The 24,617-nt window shown below is 44.5% G+C and overlaps 1 protein-coding gene across 2 annotated transcripts in view; it reads right to left on the bottom strand.

Annotated features, from left to right (window-relative positions):
- Window positions 1-1,763: 1,763 nt before the first annotated feature.
- The window catches only part of LOC110984855 (LIM/homeobox protein Lhx5-like), a 41,105-nt gene continuing 18,251 nt past the window's right edge, over window positions 1,764-24,617 (bottom strand). For both annotated transcript variants that reach the window (XM_022245429.2, XM_022245430.2), the window contains exons 4-5: window positions 12,156-12,330; window positions 1,764-3,838 (exon numbers count right to left, since the gene is read on the bottom strand). In XM_022245429.2, the coding sequence (XP_022101121.1) occupies window positions 3,462-3,838; window positions 12,156-12,330 (552 nt within the window). In that variant the 3' untranslated portion in view covers window positions 1,764-3,461. The remainder of the gene's footprint in view (window positions 3,839-12,155; window positions 12,331-24,617) is intronic.

The following is a 24,617-nucleotide window of genomic DNA, read 5'->3' as shown; positions in this document are numbered from 1 at the left end:
TATCGAATCCAATTTGTCTAAAAAGCGGCCACCGCAATGTTTTCTTTAAAGTAGACGATCTGAAAAAAAATACGGATGCCAGTGGTCGACGCGCAATACGGTGCGACTTTTGCCAATACGTTTAGATGAAAATATTCACATTTTCCACCACAAAATCAGGGATGACCGTGAAAAGCGTTGTCAGAACTTTTATTGAGCCACTTACATAATTCATGACTAACTCTATAGACAGAACTCCATAACGTCAGAATCGAACTAGATAAAAACTGGTCCTTGCAGTTACAGATGGCAAAATTATTCATGTACTTTGTAGGGAGCGATATGGATTCGCGTCGGCCTGCTCACTGTGAATAGCGCCCTCTAAATTGTTTTCATTGGCCATCTGACGAGCATGATCATCCCTTGTCTGTACCCCACAGCCTACTGTTACAGTAGTGGTATTTGGAATTACCTTAGTTTGTGTAGGGACATTCCTGGCTCAAATGCATCCCGAGGTACTTGCATCTCATTTATTATCTACACCGTTTTAAGAACACACCAGACTGATCTTCAGGAGGAGACTTAATTGTACCATGGTATTTGCCAAATCGTGGCGTTAAGTACTTGGGGTCAACCAGACAAGGGAAATTGCAGGTGATGCAACCATTCACACCCTGCATTTATCAACACCTGCACACTTTCATTACAATGTTTAACAAACTAGAATCCTGCCAGTGGACCGTAAGGAACTTCATATGGGCTGAAGTATCGGTACCGAAAGGCCCATACATGGTACAGATAGCGTTCTTGTAATTCGGCGGTAACTATGGTTCGTTTAATGTCACATTCAGAAAATGGCTTCACGCAGTCGAAGTGTGAGCATGGAGGGTGTTTTTATGTCTCCGTGGTGTGCGAGGGCTAATTCATACATATGTCTGCAACTACCCACCTTCCAACAGCTCCACGTCTGCATGCCTTGTAGAGCTATCTGCCAATCCCATGACATGACGACGACAAACGCTACCTCTAGCCACTGTTTTCTTCGTCCAGGATTTACACCAGGCTCGGCCGATTATTACTGCCAACAGGTTGTAGTTCTGCGCCTCCTCCCATGTAGTTTGCTATTAAAATTCTCCAAATGAAGTGAGTCTGACTGCATCTCTATTACCCATCGTAAGCTTGCATGCACCCAGCTTCCCCGTGTTGTAACCTAAGCCGTATCCAAATGACTTGACTATGGCCAGCAGTTACTTGTGTTACTCACTATGAGACACGGCTACGGCCACTGCTAGCAGCTTCCATACGTGTATATACATTCATACATTCCACAGACATTGCCAATTCCGTTAAAAAACGAAACGCAACCCTCCAAAGGCATTCGTTCTATTTAAGGCATCTGGAAAAGCTACTCTGTCCCTATTCACCTGTTGTAATGGAAATTACAAGGGCCCATGCGGAAAACAAAGGTTTTAATGTAATCTTCAAATGACGATCAAAGACAAGCGAAAACTGGGCTGTCTTGTATAAATTATTTCACGTCATACGGCAGGCCCTCGTTTGTTGCCGTGAACACACCAGCAAAGTGAGCGGCTTGCAGATTGGATGTATGCTACCTTGAAGAAGTTTTCAGTTAATAAATGTTTTCTGTCCCAGCTTAGCTTCGGAGTAGGCCTACGGATACTAACGCTGTCGTCACGTGATGAAGGTTAACTCGGGTCAGTAGAGAGAACGACATAAACCACGAGACGAGCAATTAATGGAGAAGAACAGAAAATATCAGGCCATTTTGAATTTTACTTGACATAAATAGTACATTTTATTATCTTGCACCAGTGGCCACAAATATACAAGTATTCCGTCCCACCTAGCAAAGACAGACCAAATTATTTTCATAGTTTACACTGACATCCAATTACAAGTCACCCTTTTAAGCACGTGACACTTCTGCCAGCTGAGCGTCATTCACAAACAATAACCACCAATCAGATTTCTAAGCTGAGGGATTACAGCCGTCTGATTGACAAAATCAAACTTGACGCGTGAAGTGAAACATGTTGATTGGCTGACATAAATCTCGTGACTTTTGCTACATGCTATATAACACTGACGGTGGAACATTGACCAGAAAAAATAGGTTCTCTCATACATTACAATGTTTACATTGTGTAAAACTCTTTTTACTGTACCACAGACGTTGAAACTCATACAAGAATGAATGCAGACTTATGAAAAGTACTGAGAAACAGAAATCCACGTCATCGTCTTCACATAAGATGTCGGATGAACCATCCTATCAAATCAAACTAGTACTGAGATTTATAGCAATCTTCACAAGGAATGGTAACAAAATAATGGACAAGAAGTAGCGAAATAGCTCGACAATAATGATTTATCATAACTTTGAACAGCAAGTCGAATAAAACAAGATGCTGATCTCTATCTTTTGGTCCATTTTTAAGGGAATTTTTGGTGATTTGCGTCAAGATCGCATGGTGTTTTTTGATGAATGGTCACACACAACCCATATGTTGCTCCGCCAGTTAAGCAACTTTGCTGTCAGCAAACGTTCCGAGTAGTAGTAGGAGTTATTGATCACATTAAAAGATGTTTGCTTAAAAATTACAGGGAAAAAATTAACATCTAAACCCACAGGAAATGTCCAAATGTTGAAAGTAGCATCCCTTGCATTAACAAGGCGGGAGGTGATATCATAATTTGGTAAACTCGAATCATGATCTTTTTGCTGTTGGTTGAAAAATGTTAAACTTCCCTTTCTCGTGCTCAATAATTTAACCCACAAAATAATTAGCGATATAAAATGGAAACTTCAGAAACGTCTCATGATTGAGTGTTGAGAAGGCCTTGTCCCAAGTGCATTGTTGTCTGCGGCTAAAGCTGTAGCGCGTTAACGGCAGAAACTAAAGACGTAGCCACGAGACAGCATGATTTGAAAGCGGCCAAACATACGCAAGACAAGCACAACGTGAGGTACTGTATTATGAGGCCTCATTACGGGAACCTCTTAACCAATCCCAACTTATTTTGAATGCAGTTCTGGCGTCTGGCTTTCCCCAAAATCTGTCGAACAACTCGCCCCAAGTGTTGGTTGTCCGAGCCAATGTTTGACAGGCAGACAAAACCTCCTATGGCTGAGGTCCACAAATGAGTGAGGCTACGCAAGGTGCCATTACGCCATGGAAGAAACTATAAAAAGTCTGTTTCTGATGTGCAGATGCCTATCCTAGCCTCTAACCTCATGGTTGATACCACATATTCCTCATGGCTCGGTCTGATGCATTAGTCTATTTTCCAGCTACGACACCAACACAAAATCTCATGATCCAGTCAAGGCTAAGAGGTAATTGAGTCACATTGTGATGTGGTGGTCTGCATCTGCTACATTGGTACGTGCACCCAGTGGCCTGATTGGACTGTCTATTTATGGTTTGCGTGAAGTTGTGCTATAGTCTCGTGTCTGAGGGTCACCACACCTCACCAACAAGTTCTTGCGTGACACCCCTGCCGTACCCGTTGAGGGGCCCTCCCTGAGGCAGGCCGGCCCTCGTGACGATGAACCGGCTGTCACCTTGTCGGTACCCGTCCCCGCTGTGCCCGATCGACATCGGAGGCTCCGGGCTCGGACTCAGTTCCTTGTGGGGGATGCCGAACTGCTGTGCTCCTTCCGGAGGGAGGCCACCCATGTTGGGATGCAACGGCTGTTCCAGGCTGGTCAGGGGGTTGTGCTGGGAGACCGGAGTGCCCATGTAGGCGAGCGGCTCTCCCTGGTGGTCCGGGGGAGGCTGGTGACCAGGGAAGAAGTCGTAGTAACCCTGTGGATAGTAATCACCAGGCGCTCCATCTAAATGCAAACACACCGAGAAGAAGAGTGAAGAATAATAATATTATTATTCATTATTATGATCCAGTACTTGGAATCTGGGGATCAATCTCGTTAAGAGCATGACATGCTGATCATGAGTTTTAAAGACAGTTTCCAGTTCTTCAAAATAAATCATTTTCACAAAAGACGGTCACGCATGTTACCCACAACAAGGGGTTAAAAAAATCTCCTAACGTTCAAGCTTTTGATCTTGTCTTCAACATCTTTACTTCACCTTCTTGTAGAATCCACAGCTCTTTCATTTCATTTTCCATAGTGTTATATAAATTACTATGGGACGTTCTTTGGGCCAAACATCTCTCGGGCATTTAGACCAATACAGTATTCATGCATGGAATTGCTTTTTAAGTTTGTTTTGTGTTCATTACTGGCTGCACCACTACTGCGCAAACAGTCACGTTGTTTCCAACTTTAATGCGGGGATTAGTGAAGCTATCCCCACACGGCATTTTCCCATGGATGGCGGTTTCCAGTCGCATTTTATTTTCTTGGCTATACATGTATTTTTAGCGGGTCACAGATGGAGCCCCGCGAAAAGCGAGCGGCAACTCGGTAGAGCATAACGGGGGAGATCTCGCGTGCGCACGGTTGTCTTCTCACCCAGCATCCCCCTCGGGAGCAGCGGTATCCCCGGCGTGGAGCATTAGTCCACGGCTGCATGCACGCATGGAGGCCCACGCATCCCAAGCTGACCCTCTGGGGACTCCAGTGGCACGAACTGAAGGGGGGCCTGGCATGGACGCAGCCACCCATGGTCCATTCAAGGGGAGAGGATCCTGGCAGGCTCTCCCCCGTCCCCCGTCCCCCCTCTCGTTTTCATTCTCCTCAACTTGCGTCAGCATCCCCCTGGGACGTTCAGTGCGTTGGGTTAACACTTTTCTAGGCACAGCGCAGTCCACGAGGCAGATGCCGCCGAAAGGCCCACACTACGAACTACGCGGATCTGCCGACGGTGACTGCCAGGCCGTGACGGGGAAAACGGCGCGGATGCACGGCCTGGAATTTGATGTATTCTTCCGGTCTCTGCCAGATACATCAATCAAACGCCGGAATGATGGGTGCCTTGGATATTCGAGTTGACAGAACAAGACTACGGGCTCTGTCGACTGCGGGGAAGGGGAATTGAGATTTGAATGTCTAAATCAAACGGTGAACCGCCCCAAATGAAACGACCTCTTTTGATCGACAGAATTTTTCTTTCTCATCTGACATGAATTTTGTACGACAGTCTCCAAACACTTTTGCAGAAAAAAGTATAAAACAGGTATTAACGTTAATCAATGTAATTGCCCTGAAACAATACTCATGAAATAAAACTTTGAAGGCTCTATGCTTTTACGTTCGAAAGGTACAGTTTAGAAAACACTTTTTTTATTAAAACTATTTTTCAGTATTGCACTGCATTATAATGCATTTTTTGTTGCGTTTTTGACATGACAGAGTGATACTTTTTTCAAGATGGTACAGGTGAGTTACAGGTTATCCAATGGTGATTCATCATTCGTCGATCACACCTCTAAAAAACAAGCCAGTCGCATTCCTCTCCATTTTCTTATCAAACAACTTCGAACTGAACCCATGCACGAGTAGGCTCGTTCACGCGAATCGCATACTTTTTTGCCAGACGGTGTGAAAAGAATGTGTGAAATACTTAGGATACAAAGTGCGTCGGAGTGTGTAAGCGCTGGGGAGGGGGCGAAGTGGCCGAAGTGGCGGCTTGAATTTTGAAATGCAGTCTGAGAAAAAAACAAAAGGCCAGGGGTATGTGCGTGTTGAGCTCGAAGGCTTCAAGCGGTGTCAGAATGCTTTCAGGTTAGCGATACAGGAGGGCTTGTGAATTATGTCGAGTGGCCAACGACTTTGCCAGCTGCGTCGATGTGGAAATGACGACAAGAAACGGGCACGCACGGAACCACCGACGCCATTAGGCCGAACAGGGTACCGTATGCTGAAAAATACACCACATTTCTGGGGAGGGGGGGGGTGTTCCCGGCACGTCAGCTTGACGCAGTGGCACGCATTTTGTAAAGCCTATTCAGGCTTTGCCGGGAATTCATTGGGTCCTCGTGTCATTTTTTTTAGTGGAATATTACATGACGACAGCTGCTGAACCAAGTTTTATTCTTGCGTTAAGAAATCTCTCCAGAGGACAGAACACAACGGGAGCAAAGGATATTTCCTTGTCCTCAGTGGTTAGTCTATTGTCCTCGGTGCGAAGTACCTGTGCTGGGTCTATGGGACAGTGTGTACAGAACTTACATACCAAGTGTGGACCCGTGAACAAAAGACGTCCGCATAATGTGGGTTGTTTGAACCTTGTGTGGACTAAGCCAGTCCACACAGAGTTCCAACCATTTCTGCAAAACAGGTTAAGAGGCATGTTGGGGTTGTAAAATGACCTGGGAACAGTGAAGGAAATCATCCTTAAACATCTAGCACAAAATCTCTAGTGTTCACAGTTTCAAAAAACAATGAATATTTTCACCGAGTTTTGTGTATAATGTGGGAGGCCAGTGTGTTTTAGAAGATAACACTGAACATTGGAATGAACTGGTCGTGCTATTGGTGCCTGTAAAAATCGTATGGAGAGAATACTCGGGTATTCACTGGTACGTGGCACGCTGGCAGGTGCACTACAATCCTGCCCAACATGCCCAACGATCAAACGCACATCCAGTATACCGTACACGTACACCCATGTGGGATGAGTTATACACCAACGCGAAATAAGACGATCATGTCGTTTTTGTGGATTTGTATGCGGACGCACGCGACTTTTCTGCCCATTTCCATGTCAGTCACAAAAACAAGCGTCGTAAGCCCTATCATCATTAGCATAAGGAACATTCTCTAAATAGTAATCTTTTTCAGTAAAATTCATTTTTTAATTTCACAAGAGAAAAAACAAAAGGCAAAATCCCAAAAGAGGCCAAGTATAGCAGAAAGTTAAATATGTCTTGACCCGGAACTAGCCCTGCTCCGGACAACGATTTTACCCTGTAATGAGGACTGATTTCTCACATTACACCGCAAAATTTATCAGGTGTCGTTCATAATATCGATCCCGCGTCATAGACGCCGAGCCACGGCCGACAGTACCCACAGGGCATCTGCGAATTATTTTTCTAGTTGCAACCCGTTACGGTGGAGATAAACTGGCCGGATTTGCCCGATTCGTGCGGGCTTTTAATCAACCATGATGTTTTCTAGCCCCAGGGATAGAGGGGCACAAAAAGGCGGCAAAATGTCGTCGTAGAAATCGAAGACCCCCCCCCCAAAAAATTTGATTAAAATATGACTTTTTGCATGAAAAAGTCACATCATGTGGTAATGTAATTTTTATTCTCGTCCTAATGCGGATGGATTAGATGCCATCTGTTGCTCGTAAAGACAATTGTCCCCCAACAATAAAAGACATCCAGATTTTGTTGGCAACAACTGATGTGAACAAAGCCAGCGGATCGTTAATAAGACTTTGTCTTCCATTTGCACCTGGCGAATTCCCTTGGAAAAATGACGATGCAGAACGTGATCACTGTTGCGTTCCGTTTCACATCCAAAATGCGTGGAATACTGGCGACGATAAAACCAACGGAACAATGTGATAATTGACATTAAAACACGTGGAAGCAGTCGATTTTATGGCTTAGTTGGGAAAAACGCGGAGGAAACAACTTAGTCGAGGGATTATCTACGCTGCGCGGTTTTTCAGGAATATTCGACAGACCATAGCGATTCGAAATGACACAAAGAAGGTAACGGTTCAGGCGCTGCATTGCTGCCCCTAAATTAGCCGATGACATGTAAATGTTTAATGTCACGTTATTTAACATTACACCGAGCGGGTGTGCATACACGCATCGTGTGGACGCTGCCAGGGTGTCACGGCGCCGTGTTTGATGAGGGATTTCGCCGCGGAACGGAGGTAAAGAATTGCCTGATTGGTAAAGAATTAACCATCAGCCAAGGAATTATGAAAGGAAGGTGGGTTGAAAATGGGTAATAAAGGGGGAAATTCGGGTGAGAGGAGAACTTTGTTTGTCAGCACACCTTCTTCTGTCCGGTAGATGGGAGAAATTTAGCCAGCCAACATCTAACTCAAAATGAGTTGCATGTGAGAAAATAGCCTGAATTGGTTTTTCCTTGTGCCACTTTCCCTCCAAATCAACTATCATGCATATCAAGGGGGAAAAAGCAAATACACAGCTCAACCGATTGAAAGACAGGATAGAAATTGGAGTAAAGAATTAAAGACACGTTGTGATAAGGAAAAATATAAAGGAGTGAATTAAACACAGCAAATTAGCAGCCGATATACCTGATATGACGACATTCAATCTTTATGGAATTTTGGTAAAATCTATTTTTGATACTTACGGCGCGCAATAGGTTTTTGTGATCCCACAGGACTAGCACAAACGGGAACCGCCAGGTTAAGCACCGCCCACTATGTAACGCGACAAGGACCAGCGGGACCTGCACCACGGCGGCGCATCAAAGGATTGCAAGGTTGGGGGCGCGCTAACCTCCATAACCCCCATTGGAGACACAAGAGCCAATGATTCTACCATCGGCTTTATGGGTGCATGTGGTGCGACGGCTGTTTCTTGAATGAATAATTATTTACGCCCAATATCTTTTCAGTCTCTTCATTAAAAGGCAATGTGACCAAGTGAGGGAAAACAATACACACATGGGAATTGTATACATGTGCTACATGTAATTTGACAGACACTCTGTGTGTTCCAGTTAGATACAGAGAGGTGAAAGGAAGTGTGGAAAATGTATCATTGTTTATCGGTGAGCTCTGGGTCGCAGTGGACACCAACCACAAAGTTTTCTTTATTTTCCGTGGGTGCAGCGTGCACTTTTCCGTGTTGATCGCACTTCAAGCTTGAAACAAGACTAACAATGGGTGCATTGATGCAGCTCTTGGCCGGGTTTTGTTCGCCGGATTTCAGCGCACAAAAGTGCAGTGGGTACGGGGGCCCACAGCAGGCGAGCCTCGGGGACAGACTGTCATCTCTGCCGAAGAATGATTGATCGAGAATTTAAGAAAGTTTTCACGGACTGTTGCACCGATTCAGAAGTCCCCCAAACGTACAGAGAAAGCACATTATTATCCACAGGTGTTTTGAGGAAAAAAGGCTTTAGGTGTTTTTCAAAACAAGTGAACTAGCGGGGAAAACGCCTCCAACGTTCAAACTGGATTCAAGCAGTAGATACACATGCATTATGTAAACTAAACTCCAGTTGTTTCGTCTGTATTACACACTTCAACCAGTTGACGACAGCTCCTATTTGTTTTTTGTAAACGTTTTCCAAGGGAGGCATACGTCCAGTGCATGTTACAACGTTCTCAGAAACAGGAAGTTTTCCAGTTTGGAGCATAATATGCGTCCACAAAAGAATATTCACCACTTTCTGTTAAGTTAGATCGAAGTGGGATAAAGACAAACGCAAGAGGTGACTACATTTTGTTGAGTCCAGCTTTTCTCCCCCCACCCTTGACTTGGGAATGAAAAACCTATTGCTGCGTTTTTTTGTGCATGATCAATGGACCTTGGCTGCCTTCCCTGTAGTGTACTCAGTAGCCATTGCTGAGTCGTGCATTAGGCTCGTGATAAGCCCGCTTCCACCTTGCAGCAGAATAACGCTATATATGAAATCCTCGGCCATGTCCGCATCACGCAGATGTTTGGAACGCGCACAGACTACACAATACCTGCATTTCTTCCCCAAGGACGTTGCAGAATGGCATCAACCCCCACAATTTTCGTTTACACCTCAAAACAGTCTGAACAAAGTATATTTTATCTCACTAACTGTTCAATCATATACAATCATCATTTTTTCTCCCCCGTCCAGTTTGCTTTCGGCCCCCAGGCCTAGGATTTGTTATTTTTTATCCTGTTTTTGATCTCTTTTCGGCACTTTATGGTAGCGCAATTGTCCGGGGGATCGAGAAGCGATCGAGCGTGGCTTTTAACGGGAGAACAGAAGCCAACTTTTCGTCAGCCTCACACATGGCTTACGCTCATTATGGCGCGATACGCTTTCTATATCTCAGCAAGTGTTTCGGCTTTTTCACCCAACAAAGCCCGCCTGTCCATAAATCACAAGTCAACCCCGTCCGAGTTATGCTACCATGCTCAAACAAGCCAGAAATTACAAGGCCTTTTTTTCTGAACGTGCATTTGTCAAATTTTTGTTCATTGAATTCGAATCTTTTCACAGTATTACCGCTGCGTAGATTTGAATGGTCAAACTTTTTTGGTTCTATGGGCTTTTGAGTGGCACACTTTCGAGTGTATAAATACGGCATTTCTTTTGAAAACTGAATCTGTGTCCTAGCTCTAAGTTACCCCACTATTCCCGCCTTTTTGTGACACAATGCCCCATCCAGGTATAATGTGTGACAGCATGGTCGCTCTTCACAAGGCTCGGCTGTACAAGGTTGACGAACTCCTAGCCTGCATAATGAGCAGCCAAGGTGTGAAAGTCCCAAGGATCGCTCGTCATTATGCTCGAATGTACGAGGTGGTGACTCTAGCTCTTTGCACCGCATACAGCGTCGAACTGGCACACGCCTGACTTGCGGCGGAAAATGGCGTCGCGCGGGCGACTGTCCCTGGGGTAAAGGTGGTTGTGTTAAGAGCAAGGGTGTCGCCCGACGCAGGGTGTTAAATGAACTTTGGAGGCAGCCAAACGTGGATCTCTGGAGATTAGCACTATTCAACTTGAAATAGTTTGAAGCTCACATGTATCACAATCTATGGTAGCAGATGCTGCAGACTTGCTCCCATCTAGGCTAAAGTGTACAGTTTTCAAACCAAAACAGCTAGGCTGAGTACAAACACGAAAAATGCCCCTGAAGAATGTGAGTTCAATTTGTAACAGGCAAATCTTTTGGACTGTGTTTCCAAATAAAATATAATACCGATCCTCTCTTTTTCCGTACATACATATTGATTTTTCAGTACCAAGTGGTTCAACTACTGCGCGTCTGTATAGAGAATTCATGCAAACCCGCATATAGACCACTCTCATTTTGCCTAGAACTTGAATGGGTGGCCAAAGTTTGCAGAAATATCACCTTTTGGTTGGTTTTGGATTCTACCTCCAGTACGTTCGAAATGGATTTTGTTTCGTTGATTTTAAATAGTGTTACAGGTGTATTTCATTTGGTATTTAGTAACACGTGTATTATTATCTGGTGTTGTGAAAGTTGCGTGGGATTTTTCAATAATTTATAAATTATTCTTTTACTTTTGTCCCGACGGCCAACCATAGTTTTAGCAGCCATTTGTACGAAAAACGAGACTGTGACGTAAACAGAGCAGACCCTATAAAGGAGGAAACGTTATTTCGATGTATGGTACCCCACAATGACGTAACTGGCACTTTTGTCCAGAAAGAATTTTAAACAATTATAACAGTCGCAATTGCCAATCTCACTTCAAACTTCAATTTTTAAAAATTTCACCGCTGAACAACTGCAACCCTTTCCTTTCAGTATTATTCAAATGATCAGAATTTCAGTACACTATAACCCAGCTCCGCACACACGCCTTCACGACGTTAAACGACTGGCCTTTTCTCCCCAGTGACAAATGACTGTATATGTATACGCCGAATAAATCTAAACACGTCTGCACTAGACGGGCTCCTTGAATAATACATAAACATTAGACAGTCGTCGGCAAATTAATATGCAATGAAGGAGCATTAACCGAGATTTCTTTCCTTCCTTACGATCAATTTCCAACTGTATGTAGTTTTGATTAATCGGTGCTCCTTAGCTCAATGGTGAGACGGCGTGTTAAAGAAGCAAGAGTGCTCGTCATGTCTGCTGCCTCAGTCAGTCATGAAATCGGTGGACTTGCTTTTACAGGAAGCATTCACTATCGTAAGCAGTGAATAACTCATATTTTCCCGTAATTTTATTTTGATGTGATCTCTAATGGCGGTGAGGATTATAACTATGAGACCAATTCTTCAACAAGAGCTCACCTTGAAGTTTTCATCATGTTCAACAGGAAATAGTTTTGTGTGCAGTATTTTGGATGAACAGTGCACGCGCAAGGTTTTGTCAAGGTCGAGACAATAGGGCACTAAAACCGATCGTTTGACTGGACTGAACATACTCGATTAGGCCTATCCCCTCGATTAGCTGGAAACAACGTGGCTGTGGCAAATTTAGAGGCGAATTGGCAATCAACAACGCAAATATTAAATTTCATTAAAACTGTGCAAATCGCTTTCCATTTCTTACCGTGGTCATAATTGAATGGCGGGCTACCCATGACATCCGGGTTGTTTTCTACGTCATAAGGCCCTCTAAGTGGGCGCATGCGCCTTGGGTTTCGAAAGAAGTGGTGTCGTCTCGCTCCCAGGGCACTGAGTTGTTTCATACGCCTCTCCTTTGACCTACGGTTCTGAAACCAAACCTGTAGAAAAATGGGAACAGATTGCACTATTTGTGAATTCGAAATGCGGAAAGCCTGAAAAAAAAATGACAGTCAGTTCCATGTTAAGTGTAATGGCCTACGATTACCTTCGATTCAATCCCACAGCCTTTTCTTTCTTTGTGTATACAATGCTCGATTGATGAGTTCAAAAGGTTTGGATCCCCTTATGTCAGATTCGACCCCAAGAATCTGAAAGGAGTCACAACAGGCCTTATTCAGACAGTCCCACTGCGCAAACATCGTGATGCAATCTCTCGACTGCGCATGTTCTGTATTGACTTGGACTGAAAAAGGATCACGGGAGCTACATTGCAGAGTGAGACCGAGCGCCCTCACAGTTTAGCCTCGATCTCACTTAGTTGTTAATGGCTAATTACAGATGAGAGGTCTCGTAGCGCTAACGAAGATCTTTAGCCACAGGAAAGTATGGAGACCCGATTTGGTTTCTTTAATGCACCTGCTTTACAAAAACTGAAAGAATTTGTGACTTAGAAAAGCTAAGGTTATGTTTAAATTTGACCGGTACGGTACGCGCGCGAGGCCGCTATTTTCACTAAGAAGAAATGTTTTCGTATTTGATTTCAGCTACAATAAATGACGGTGCCACCCGAGCCAAACCCCAGGCGACTTAATGGCTGTCAGCAGGCTGAACACAAAGAGAGAAACCGCCAGAATCGACCACAAGGAAAAAAAAACGAAGAAAGAAAGTCTGCCGACTCAGGGCGACAATGACAATCGCATCTGTCCGTGTAGCAGGCTAGTAGGCTGGCAGGCGAGCGAGCCTACTCCCCCCAAGTCCTACCAATCGCCAATCCGTCTGGGCTAGGGCTGTGTCGTACATCAAGAAACATGCCCAGTGAAAAGGGGTTGCGAACACTTGACCGGAGCTCGGCTTGGTGTCGAGAGATTCCGGGAGTTTTTTTTTTTTTGAGTTGAAACCACACGCACGATCATTCGGACATTTCCCGTAGCGGTCTGTTGTGAAACTATGATGGGATAAACTGTAAGTTTACAAGTGAAATAGCCAGCAACATGTACTCTTTTGAGTACAATGGGCATATGACGCGTGTCGTTCAGTGTGGCCTCCTTTTCTATCTACCCTTATGGAACTTCAAAATATGCAGAAATATAGACCTTTTCACTAATAAGTTCATAATTATGCACGCATGCGCACAAATAGCCTTGGCGGCAAAGGCCATTGAAGATGTACAGGGGTGCGATTTTGATAATTTTCTCTCAGGTTTTCAGGCTTTGTTCATTTTTTTTCCAGAAATCCCACTAAATCGTTTTTGCTATTAGTTTTTAATCTAAGCAGGATTTTTCCCGCTTAATCTCGTGCGAACAGGAAAAATCACGATCGTTAAGTCTTTTTACAGAGCACTAAAAGAAAAAAAAATGGCGAACAAAGCCAGAAAACCTGAGAGAAAATGATCAAAATCGCACCCATGTACATTTTCAATTGCCCTTGCCGCCAAGGCCATTAGTGCGCATGCCTGCATAACTGTGAATTAATTAGTGAAAGGGTCTATTGCGGCATCTTTCCACCGCGTCGTGAATGATGCATAACATCCAGTCGGGTAACGACAAGCTCTCAAAAGTACCGTTCCTAACCAGGCAACCAGCCAGGCCAGCACAAACATTTCGAAAGCAATTAACCAGGCATAAACACGCGAGGAGCAGAAAACAAGTCCAAGCCGTCGTTGGCACTTGCATTAATAACCGGCCGATGCATTTTCCTCCCACGTTACCATATCAATACCTTCTCTCCCTCTCTCCCCCAGTGCCGTGGCCCCAAGGGTCGGGAACATGGAGTAGGCATGCCCGGTTGCAACCCCAACGGGGCCCGGTCACCCTTTACACCCCTGTGGGGGTCACCCTTACACCCCACCGGGAGTGGCTGGCCCGATGAGTGACGGACGGCGGGGGATCAAAGGGAACACGGGCGGCATACCCGGGTCCAAGCACATGCTATGGCGAGAGCCAGTCACCTTTGGTTGGATATATACGTACAGGGCTAGCAACATGCGGTAGTGGTGTTACACAATTTGGGGGATTTCTGTAGAGTGCAAAGGAATGAGCCGACAACAGGTTTAGCTATGACTAAGGTCCTGTTTGTTTCACGTGGATCTGAGTTGCGATCAGTGATCTGACGTTGCTTCACTGAACTCACAGCGGAACCCACATAATGGATAAAGTGAACCAGCTTTGGGATCACCAATCGAGATCCAGATCCATGCGAAACAAACGGGCTCTCCGGTGCCTATATGACGGCCCATTTGAAAACCAAAGTACCCGTCTGAGAACGAGAGTCCCATTTGAGAACTGCAGTATCAACGGGCGATTTAAGAACTTAAATGTGTTACTAGAAAATTGAAGTGCCATTCAACTTATCAAGAGCTAAAAGGCATTTTGTGGTTTAGGACTTCAGGCAATGTTTGTCATTTTTTAGCAAAATGGTAGGCCCTATATAGGTTGTATTAAGAACTAAAGAACAGTTTCACTACTTTCTGAAATAACAAGTTTTGTTTATGCATGCCATAAATTGAGGACGGATGATCAAGCAAAATAAATTGAAAATAGGCCTACTGGAGACCGCGATTCTAATAAAACGTGTAGGGCCAATTTTATAGCGGGGATAAAAACATCTGTTGGCTTTGTTTTCACAAAACCACGTCACCTTCCCTCGCATTACGAAAGGCCGTCCAAGTTCTATTTTTGTGGACTAATTTCGTCTCTTTTATGTAGATCATGCAGGATGCACACATCGGCCCTCAAAATAACTATACCGTCACCTGCTAGCCAAGAACCAGATCACACAGTCCTCCTATTAACACCCGCCTCATCAACCACTTTTTTGCTCAGGACTCCCTTCAAGTCTCCCCCCCCCCAATACTCCACAACACCGGAAGACGGTCATCGACGCCGCTCGGTCGCAGCGTCCGTCCACGAGTCACAACGAGAATCGGGAGGCCAACGGGGGTGCGCGCCTGGATCGGAGCGCAATTCACGGCGCGCGCTATAGATCATCGCCCGCGGCCCGCGCCGGGCCAGTCTACCGTAGGCTAACGCTATTCAGCGGGCGAGACGGTGGCGAGCGGGGTGCTCCCCGCTCTGCAAGCGGGGAATTCATTGATTTTTGACGGGGCAAAACACCTGTCCATGACGGTGCGCGTTTCACGGGGGGACGAGCAGACATGTATCTTGTCCACTAGCTACAAGCTAGCACCGGGGCACGGAGGTTTGTGTAACATAAATTATCAGCCGACCGATACTGAATATAGGAGCGACAATAACTCCAAGACCGAAAGTTCCTCTTAGGATTTTTTTTGCATTTTTAGTTGTCGTCAACAGTACTTGGGACACGGCGATAAAATATCAAGTACTTTTAAGCATATCGCATCTTAAAAAAGAGCTCAGTGAATTATACATTTATAAGAAAGCAAGTTGATATGATTATTAAAGGTATGACCAAGACAATACAAACTTTATATTGTAACTTGAATAAAAGCAACCTTTTTCACAGCCGAATTATTTTCAAAATCTGCTGCCTCTCCATTAACTTTCTTTCATCTTTAAACCAAGGGCTCTATTTCTTTGATAGAAGATAACATACAGTCAAACGCCAGGTCATTGACACGAAACTAATGAAATCAATTCATCATTCCCAGAGTTGGCATGCAGACTTTAACCTCAAGTTCAAATACATCAAAATATTGTCTCCCCCCCTCCGCAGATCCATTCTTGATCTAACCGAAGCGGAGGGCAGAGTTAAAATGAGGTGATTTACAGCCGTCCTCTGGAGAGGAACATAAACATGTAATCACCGCACTAATAATCGAATCAAAGAATCCGATCCTCGCATGGAGGGAGATAGGCAGAGCGCCACCTGAAGGCTAATGACCGGCGCAGCAGCGTTTCCAATTTTGGGGACTGCACTAGGGGGATGAGTATAATACCGACAACGGTGCATAGTTCAGGCACGGCGGACCGTATTGTGCCCAGGTACACCGTCAGGGCGCACAGCGGCTGCGTCGGCGCCGTTTGAGGCCTGTTGTGCCCCCGCCGTCGTAAGTCCGTCGTCTCCGGTGCTCAAACGGCCCCCGATCGTCCCGCTGCAATTTATGGCTCCGGACCAAGCCGCAGTAGAGGGTACAAATAAGAGACTAATCTCTCCCCAAGGTACCGTAACCGGGACGGGTCTCTTTTTTTTGGAGAACATGTGCCGCGGCCAAGGAAGGTCAAGCACTCACGGTACTCCGGCACAGTTCACCGCCAATCTACAATCGCTCCGCTGTTGTGTTGGGTCGCTCTTAAAACTTCTCTAACAACACACCGACTTGGTGTTTGGAAAAAAAAGTTATAAATAGATGTTTTAGGCAGCGAGAAACCGAGCGACAACACTTTGCTGAAGAGGTGAGGTCGAGCCTATGGGTCGAGTGTGGTCGGTTCAGAGTTATCGGTTAAACATCTGGCCAGGCTCGGGGCGAATTATAGGGATTTTATTGGTCGTGCTCGGTCGTGATTGGGACCTAAGTGGTATATAAACGCACTTATTAGGGGCTCTTAATTTATGGCTTTGAAAGAAAGAACAAAAATATATGGACTGCGAGCCACCGTTTATTTGAAAATGTCAGAAGTATGACTTATGCACTGGTTTTTTGTCCACTGGTGTTAAGTGACTACATCGGCGGAACTCGATCAAAAAACAGAATGATGGGCCTATGCTACATGCAACGACTAAATGAAGACTATAAACCATGGCGTTCGTCGGCGTGTCGGAATTGGGCTCCAACTAGGCTCCAACTTAGGAAATTGGAACTCAGCTCATTTTTTTAAGCACAGGAACAACACATATTATGTGGGAATAAAGGAAAAATGGACACCTTTCCCTTCAGTCGTCTGAACACTTTAAGACTAGGCCTACACATGGCCTACATGCTCCGAGTGAGAGATGGGTACCAAGCCGAGTTTGAAAGGTTACTGAACCCCCAACTCAAATGTCAGATACTATTTGACAGGTGAAAAAACATAACACACACAAACAAACAAACTAACAAAAAAAACCTTTCTTACACATTCACGTCTAGACACTATATGCAATAACGTACATGTATAGTCTGGTAAACGGTAAGTATAGTTACTCATAATGGAGGGCACACGTACAGAGACAGGAGTACTAGACATCACCACCCCCACAGTCAAAATCTGGTGACATGCCCCCCAACCTCCAGCCTCGTCTTCACCGTCGTGTATATGGTGACATTCCGGGAGCACATATGGTCATGCACAAACATGGCAAGTACAGTATTTTCCGTGAAAGTTAAGGCCTATGGAATGTCCCGTGGGAGCACGCGGTAAAGAAATGAAAGAATACATCCCAAGATCATCCGACATGGGCTGGATTGTCACTCACAAGATTAATGTTTGTTCATTTTATTCGCGACGTGGTTATACTTCGGGACATGCACGCCTCACCACATCAGTTCACAAGGCAGTTTTACTACATTCAGACATTGAAAGAAAAAGTACATTGTCCTTCCTTTCTGGGGTCAAACGATAGGGGGCGCGGGTCACCAAGCATTGGTACGACTTTGTTTTCACAGCTAGCTCCGCCGATCGATAAAAAAAGTAAAATGACGACCGTGTGGGGCTGATGTTACAACTTCTCGGAGAATGTTGACTTTGTCCACAACGACGGCGAGCCTGCCAAGCTGTTATGGTAGGGATTTTATACGGCGGTCACGCGAGAATGGCGACGCGGCACGCTTGGAACTTCAGTCTTCCCGGAAAAAAAAATTCCACGGTTCAGACATGATGTAGCACTTTAGGTCTGTGAATGTTTAGCCGATGTTGGTAGATACCGGTAAATTTCAGAAAAGAGTGGGAAAAGGCCGTAGATTAAGGATAATTGTAAAGATGACAATAGTCTTAATCACGATGCTTGACACGATTTATCCATGGCTATAAGTTTTGTGTGTTTGTGATCTAAATTTCGATTGGTTCATGTTTGCAGAATATCCCCATGTGCAAACTTACACGACATTCAGGTTTCTTAGTTTGCTTAGTTAGTTTACAACAGAAGTTAAAATGTCCCAAATTTAGAAAAATATATATATAATTTGGTGTTAGTTCATAAACTAGAAGCAGCCGTATCATATTTCCAAAATTTGGTGAACCTGCTGTAAAAAAAACCTTTCCCATTCCGGCTCAGATTATCTTGAAATTTGTTCCCAAAAGGGAGATCTGAAATCGAGCCAAATTCTGGGCCCGGATTACAAATGTTTCTTTCTCCAGTTAGAAAAGGCGCTCCCGTCTTTTGTTACAAGTCGCCCGGTCATATGCCCCGATTGTTGGCGAAACCGTAACGCTATACTTAAATCCTAAATGCAAACACTACCCCAAAAATACTCGGCACCGAGCGTATAAATTCAGGCCCACCGCATGCTCTTCTCTCACTCTCCATTTTTTGCCACAAAAATTCAATTCTTCTCGACCTGAACAGATTGTGCGTTCAAGGGTGCACGATGTAGGCCCTTCGTATTTCGCCTCGGGGCAATGCGACTGTGTTCGGGCCGGGGGTGTTACTGTACTGTTGATACTATACTAAGACAAGCTTTTGAAACATTTGTGCATTTTGTTTTCTTTCTTACACCATAATACTTGGTGCAGTTGGCAGACTAAATCGGTTATTAAACTCATAATCACATGCACCACAGTCACTGATAAACAATCCATTTATAGGTCTAGACATACTCTTTCTGGACTCAGTGCAGTATTTTGGCATGGTTTCTATCCAAAGACTGTGTAGCGATCCCACATAAAAAACATGACATTCAAATCTATACACTCAAATTTGATGCAGTTTGCGACTAACATGATACACGGGCTAGCGGGCAAGTGTCTTCCGTCTAAAATAATGCGCATACTAATTACCATACTTTACAATGTTTTATTGATAGGGTGCAGGCTTAGCAAACAAAATCACAGTGCTTAGTTCCCGTTGTCTACGACTGTTGCATGAAATGGTCTGTGAAAATTCGGTCAAGCAGGCAGTACTTATGCTACTGCAGATTTAATAGCAGGATTTGAAACGACGTTTCTCGTGTGTGGTCAAAGGAGCATATAAAGTTTTCATAATGTGCGAAACTGAAAGCCTATTTCTATCTTTTTTGAAACATTATCACTAAATTCAATTGCAAGCACTTTTCTTTGAGGACTAAAGATAACACACAAACAGCGATCGGCAAAAATGAAGAGACACTTAGAATTTTTTGGAACTAATACAGTCTTACACAATGTACATAAAAATGACTTAGTGAAAGAAAAAAATCTCCGTGAGATAGCTCACTTTCTGAAATACTGAGACAACCAACATTCCTCTCTCTTTTCACTCCACAGAAAACAGCAGTCACGATGTCAGCGGCCATCACCCGCCGCGCCTCGTCACGAAACGCTAGCCACATCCGCGAGTGTCGACACGGTATGGTTCCCCAGGGAACGCTAAATCTCGGCGTATGGTTTAAATGAAGGCAGCCAAAAAATCTCAACTCGCAGCATCTGAATCAAACACAGAAATATCATGCAAGGTGAATATGCGCGTGCATAGAATCAAAGGTGACCGGCTCTACCTCAAAGGGAAAAAAGGTTGCTAAGGAGGGACGCCACGTTGGAAAGCCAAAAAAAAGAGATGGATATAGCATCCGGAAATCAGTGTTGGGTTTTGCCAGCTTCTGAAAGTGAAATGGAGTGCGTGATGGGAATTCGATTGTTTCCTTTAACACTCGATTTGCTTGACGGGAGCAATAATATTATGATGAAAGAACAAGTAGACTATCGGAACTAAACATGTTTTTCACAATTATTTTGAGAATGAAACCATTTGCCTGAAATGCTGGGACAGTTTTCCTACAAAGAAAGGAAATCATAACTGTACTTTGTTTAAACAAAAGCAACGAATTTCAAAAAGGACATGGTTATTGGGGAGTTTATGGAAGAACCGCTCGGAGGATGTGTACTTTGCAGTCAGCAAAGGCGAGACTTGCCTCGAGTCGCTCGACTGCAATGTTGTCGACCAAAGTTTCATTCTACATTATCACGGAACCACAAAGAAACGGCCTGCTGATCCGGACATCCGCTGCACACCTGAGTAAAGTCTACGCGACTTTCACCTCCCCCTACACAGCCCTACATTCCGGGCCCGGCACCGTGTCAGCTGCACTTTTTTAGCGAGCCGGCACCAGGTGTGTTTACCGGGCCCAGATTCGTTCTGACAGGCCCGGGTACCGCGCGCAGCTTGCTCACCACGACTGGCAGCAGACCCGGGGCTGCAGGGGGAAGGGGTCGTCCAGAGGTCGCACCCCACGCGGCCCTCTGAGAATAAAACAAAACAAAAGTGGAGGAAGACAAGCGAGAAACTTGGAAATCAAGAACCCAAACCGGCGGACAAGGGGTATTTTTTACAGTCACAGGGTTGGATGTCTCTTCTTAGAACACGTTTAAAGTTAAATGAAGAGAAATGAAGAAAAAATTCAAGCCGATTCCCGTTATTATTTTTTTTTATTTACCTGAAATGAAGGGTGACTTCCAACAAACGGTAACAGAAGGGATCTTAGGGGTTATAAGGGATCGCAAATCCGCTGTCTCAACTTCAACATACATCACTCGTGAGTTTAATTTTTAAGACGCTGAAAGTACAGCTCTTGTCTCGGAGCACGGGGCACTAAGGCCTCTCCCTGCAAGGTAAAAAAATATCCAGCCACGCTCGCGGGTGTTGGTATGTTTGTTTGTATTACACACGAGTGCCTCCACAGAGGGGTCCTCGCTCCGCACGGTGCATCCATTACTCAACGTCACCACACGCACCCGTACATACAGTGGCCACTCATGGTTCATCTTTGCACAAGAGCTGACATGAAAATAAATACACTTGAAACCTTTGATGGTATCACGAGACAAATTTTCGGGAGGAAAAAAATAACTGAAGGTGATGAGGATGAAATATGCACCTAGGCTCCGCGTTTCAGGTACAAACCTGGAGGTGAACGCACATAGGAAGTGCTGCGAGAGGGGGCGAAAAAGTAAGAGGCATTTTTCATTTTGGCCAACACGACGTGACATCGCCACGTCATTGTGTTTGTTGTGGTTATTTGTTTTCATAATATCTTAGGGCCAATTTGAGTCATTTTTCTTTTTCTTCTTTATTTTCAAAGAACATGCCCGAGGAAAGTCGAGGTTTTTGTTCAGAAAACACCTACGGGAAATAGAAATGCATTGTTTGCATGTAAAACAAATTGTGAATGCACCAACTTAAAATGACTCTTTCATTAAATTTCATTGAAATACTTAAATACTGCAGGTGCATACCGAATATTTGTGTAAAACAAACTGAAGTGGTAAAATGCACCGATACGAGTACTCTTTCCAAAACTAGGATTTTTTCCCCAAATATGCTTGTATTTTCAATTTTTATGGACACATTTCATAAATATTTTATTTCATAAAATCGTAAACCTAACCAATTGTGGCAACCTTGTCAGCTGGTTACAAGACAGTGCAAAAATTCTCTCAGCATATGGCAAGCAGTTGTCCCGAATGACCCCTCATTTTTTTTCCTTCCCCAATAGAAGAAAGTGAAAAAGGGGCAAAGTCACCTCTTGTAGCCTCTGATGACAACCATCGCGACTGCGGTGCGCGGCGGTCGTAAGTTCGGATAAGAGCGCAGCGTCGCGCCCCAGTGAGACGTCCTGGGGATCAGGACGGGATCAAAACGGTTCGGCAAGCCCAGCGAACCGCGGGACGCCCGCTCCCTTGAAAGAAAGAAAAAAGCCCAGCACAAAAGCTGGGGTAAAAGGTGAGCACATGAACCTGGGTTGTGCTGGTCGATAATGTCCCGTTTTAAGTGACTCGCGATAAAAACTTGCTTCCCATTATTTGTCATAAATTCCTTCACATTTTAACTAGTAAATTAAATGTTACAGGCGAATTAATAAACTTCAAATTTATCCGAGTTTAAAGTCCTATCTGGAATAACTTTAATATTTCATAAGAGCATTTTTTCATTTACTTAAGAAAAAAAAATTAAAAGAAATTATTGGTTCACTTTTTAGACGATAGTTACTTTCCCTTTGGCACTTTATATAAAAAGCATGAGGACCTCAGACGTTGGCAATAATGCCAATAACGTGATCTTCTTGCTCTAAATACACTTTCATTTTGCCATTCATTTCTATCAAACACCGATGTGTTGTGGCTGTAACACCAGTTCTGTCTACGACACCTGACTGTTGTAGGGTTCCTTTTCAAATTTCTCTCCAATCCTTTTCTTTAGTTGTAACAAATCCTGGCCCCCGACTGGGGGAACACGATCCGTCGTGTCGAGAGTCAAAAGCCAACAATAGCTGTTGACCTCTACAGTCAGCAGAGCTGCCTGTGCGGGTGAATTGCACGACCCAAGCCGAACACGACGAGCTCAAGAAAATTAGCCACGGAAGAAAGGGCCGGCCCACCAGAAGCTCGACTTTGTTTTGATCGAATTTTTCCCCATCAAAAAACGTAAGCCTTGACCTCAATAAATTGACGGAGTGACAAGTCAGCTCTATCACGGACAAATGACTTGGTGCATACAGATGCCATTTTTGTAATGACGGTCGAGTCAATAATCCGGAGACTTTCCTCCTTTTTTTGTCCGGTCCGGTGCAAAAATGAAATATGGCGTTGTATTGTGTTTTTGGAGTTGAGCACAAATTATGAGGGGCGTGTTAGTGTATCACATCGAGCAGCGGGCTGAATGGCGAGCGGGTTGGATTGGGCTTTTGTGCCCCTGCCGGCCACGCATGCACGGCCGCTGGAGGAAGTGACCGGAAACAATTCGGCTTTTCATTTGCACAAAAACAAGAGTTTTTTTCCGGGCGAGAAAAGTTTTGATTTATGGGCGGTCACAAAAAAACAAAGTGTGGGTTTTGATAGGGACTGAATATTCCGCGTCAACTCCCCGGCAGTGTTGCCGGACAAAGGGGAATCTTGGATCTGGGCCGGAGTGCTTTGTCGAGCCGCTTGCTTGCCTAAATGCCCGAAAATCGTGTTTTAAGCCGGGACATAATGACCTGTATTTGTTACAGCTGAAGAGACGGTGCGCATATCGGGCAGTGCGTAATTAATTTTGCATACAGAAGACATCACACGCAGATATCAAAATACGCGTACATATACATTATCATTCCCTTATAGTTTCGTGACATCCCGGAAATTTAAATAAGGCGAGACCTTGTCGGAAGTGCCCGCGGAATGCCTCATTAAACAAAATTAACGAGCCTCACCCTATACACTTTTTAATGTAAACAGTCACGACAACATTAGACTTTTTTAACAGGCACAGACCTAGAGAGAGGATGGACATGCACCGCGTACATTAGGATGCAACTTGACATGCACTGAACATTACTTACGAGTCCACAGACTTCCGTACAGCTACTGTAACCGTCCCCTCCTTCCTCCATGCTCTGACACACAGCTCACAATCATCTCGTACACTTTTTACGCCCTCTAGTAGGCCTATTTCACATATTTCGAATAGTTACTTTTTTCACCCGCCACACCGAGTCTCTCTCTCAGACGACATACCACGTTTCCCCCCACTTTAAATAAGCTTGAAAAAAGCAGCTTTTATGAAGCAAGCCTATTCAATTTGTTTTAGAAATATTTCTCACATTAGTTGCTTTATTGTCAGATCGTGAACCAAGAGTTGTAAAGTGTTTTCCAAACAAAAAAGTCTACCGATCTGGACAGGAACTGTCAAAACTTATTCCGGAGGTAAAACGTAAAAAACTCCCACCTCCAGAGAAACCAGGGTACTGTTTTAAGGCCCCAGGCGTTGTTGGACACGGAGCTGCGGACTTCGAGTGTGATAATGGGCCAGAGCTTTACTGACGGGAGCCATGGTAGGGGGACCGCACGGATAGGAAGACGGGTTCGATACCCATGGAAGCCCTCCCGTGGACTTTGGGGTCGCAAAAGACCAAAAAAGCCGATGTTTTTGTTTCAATTTGCTGTGATCAAGGCTGAAAAGTGGCAGCCCCCGATAAAATGAAGCCGGTATGAACTTTCATAAGGGGAAAAAAGCCGATCGCTGTGTTCAGTTTCAGGGTGTGCATTTTTGGTAACTGTTGGTGTCCTGACATATATTTTTCCTGGCCAAGATGTGAGCTGTTTCACGATGCCGAACATTTTATGGCTCACAAAATGTACATGTATTGCTTTTCGTGCGCTAT

Source organism: Acanthaster planci, linkage group LG09 (genome assembly GCF_054643075.1).
Source record: "Acanthaster planci isolate LZ-2023a linkage group LG09, COTS_SCS, whole genome shotgun sequence".
NCBI classification, from domain to species: Eukaryota; Metazoa; Echinodermata; class Asteroidea; order Valvatida; family Acanthasteridae; genus Acanthaster; species Acanthaster planci.
The sequence above is the reverse complement of the archived record's forward strand: the minus strand, read 5'-3'. Positions and strand labels throughout refer to the sequence as shown.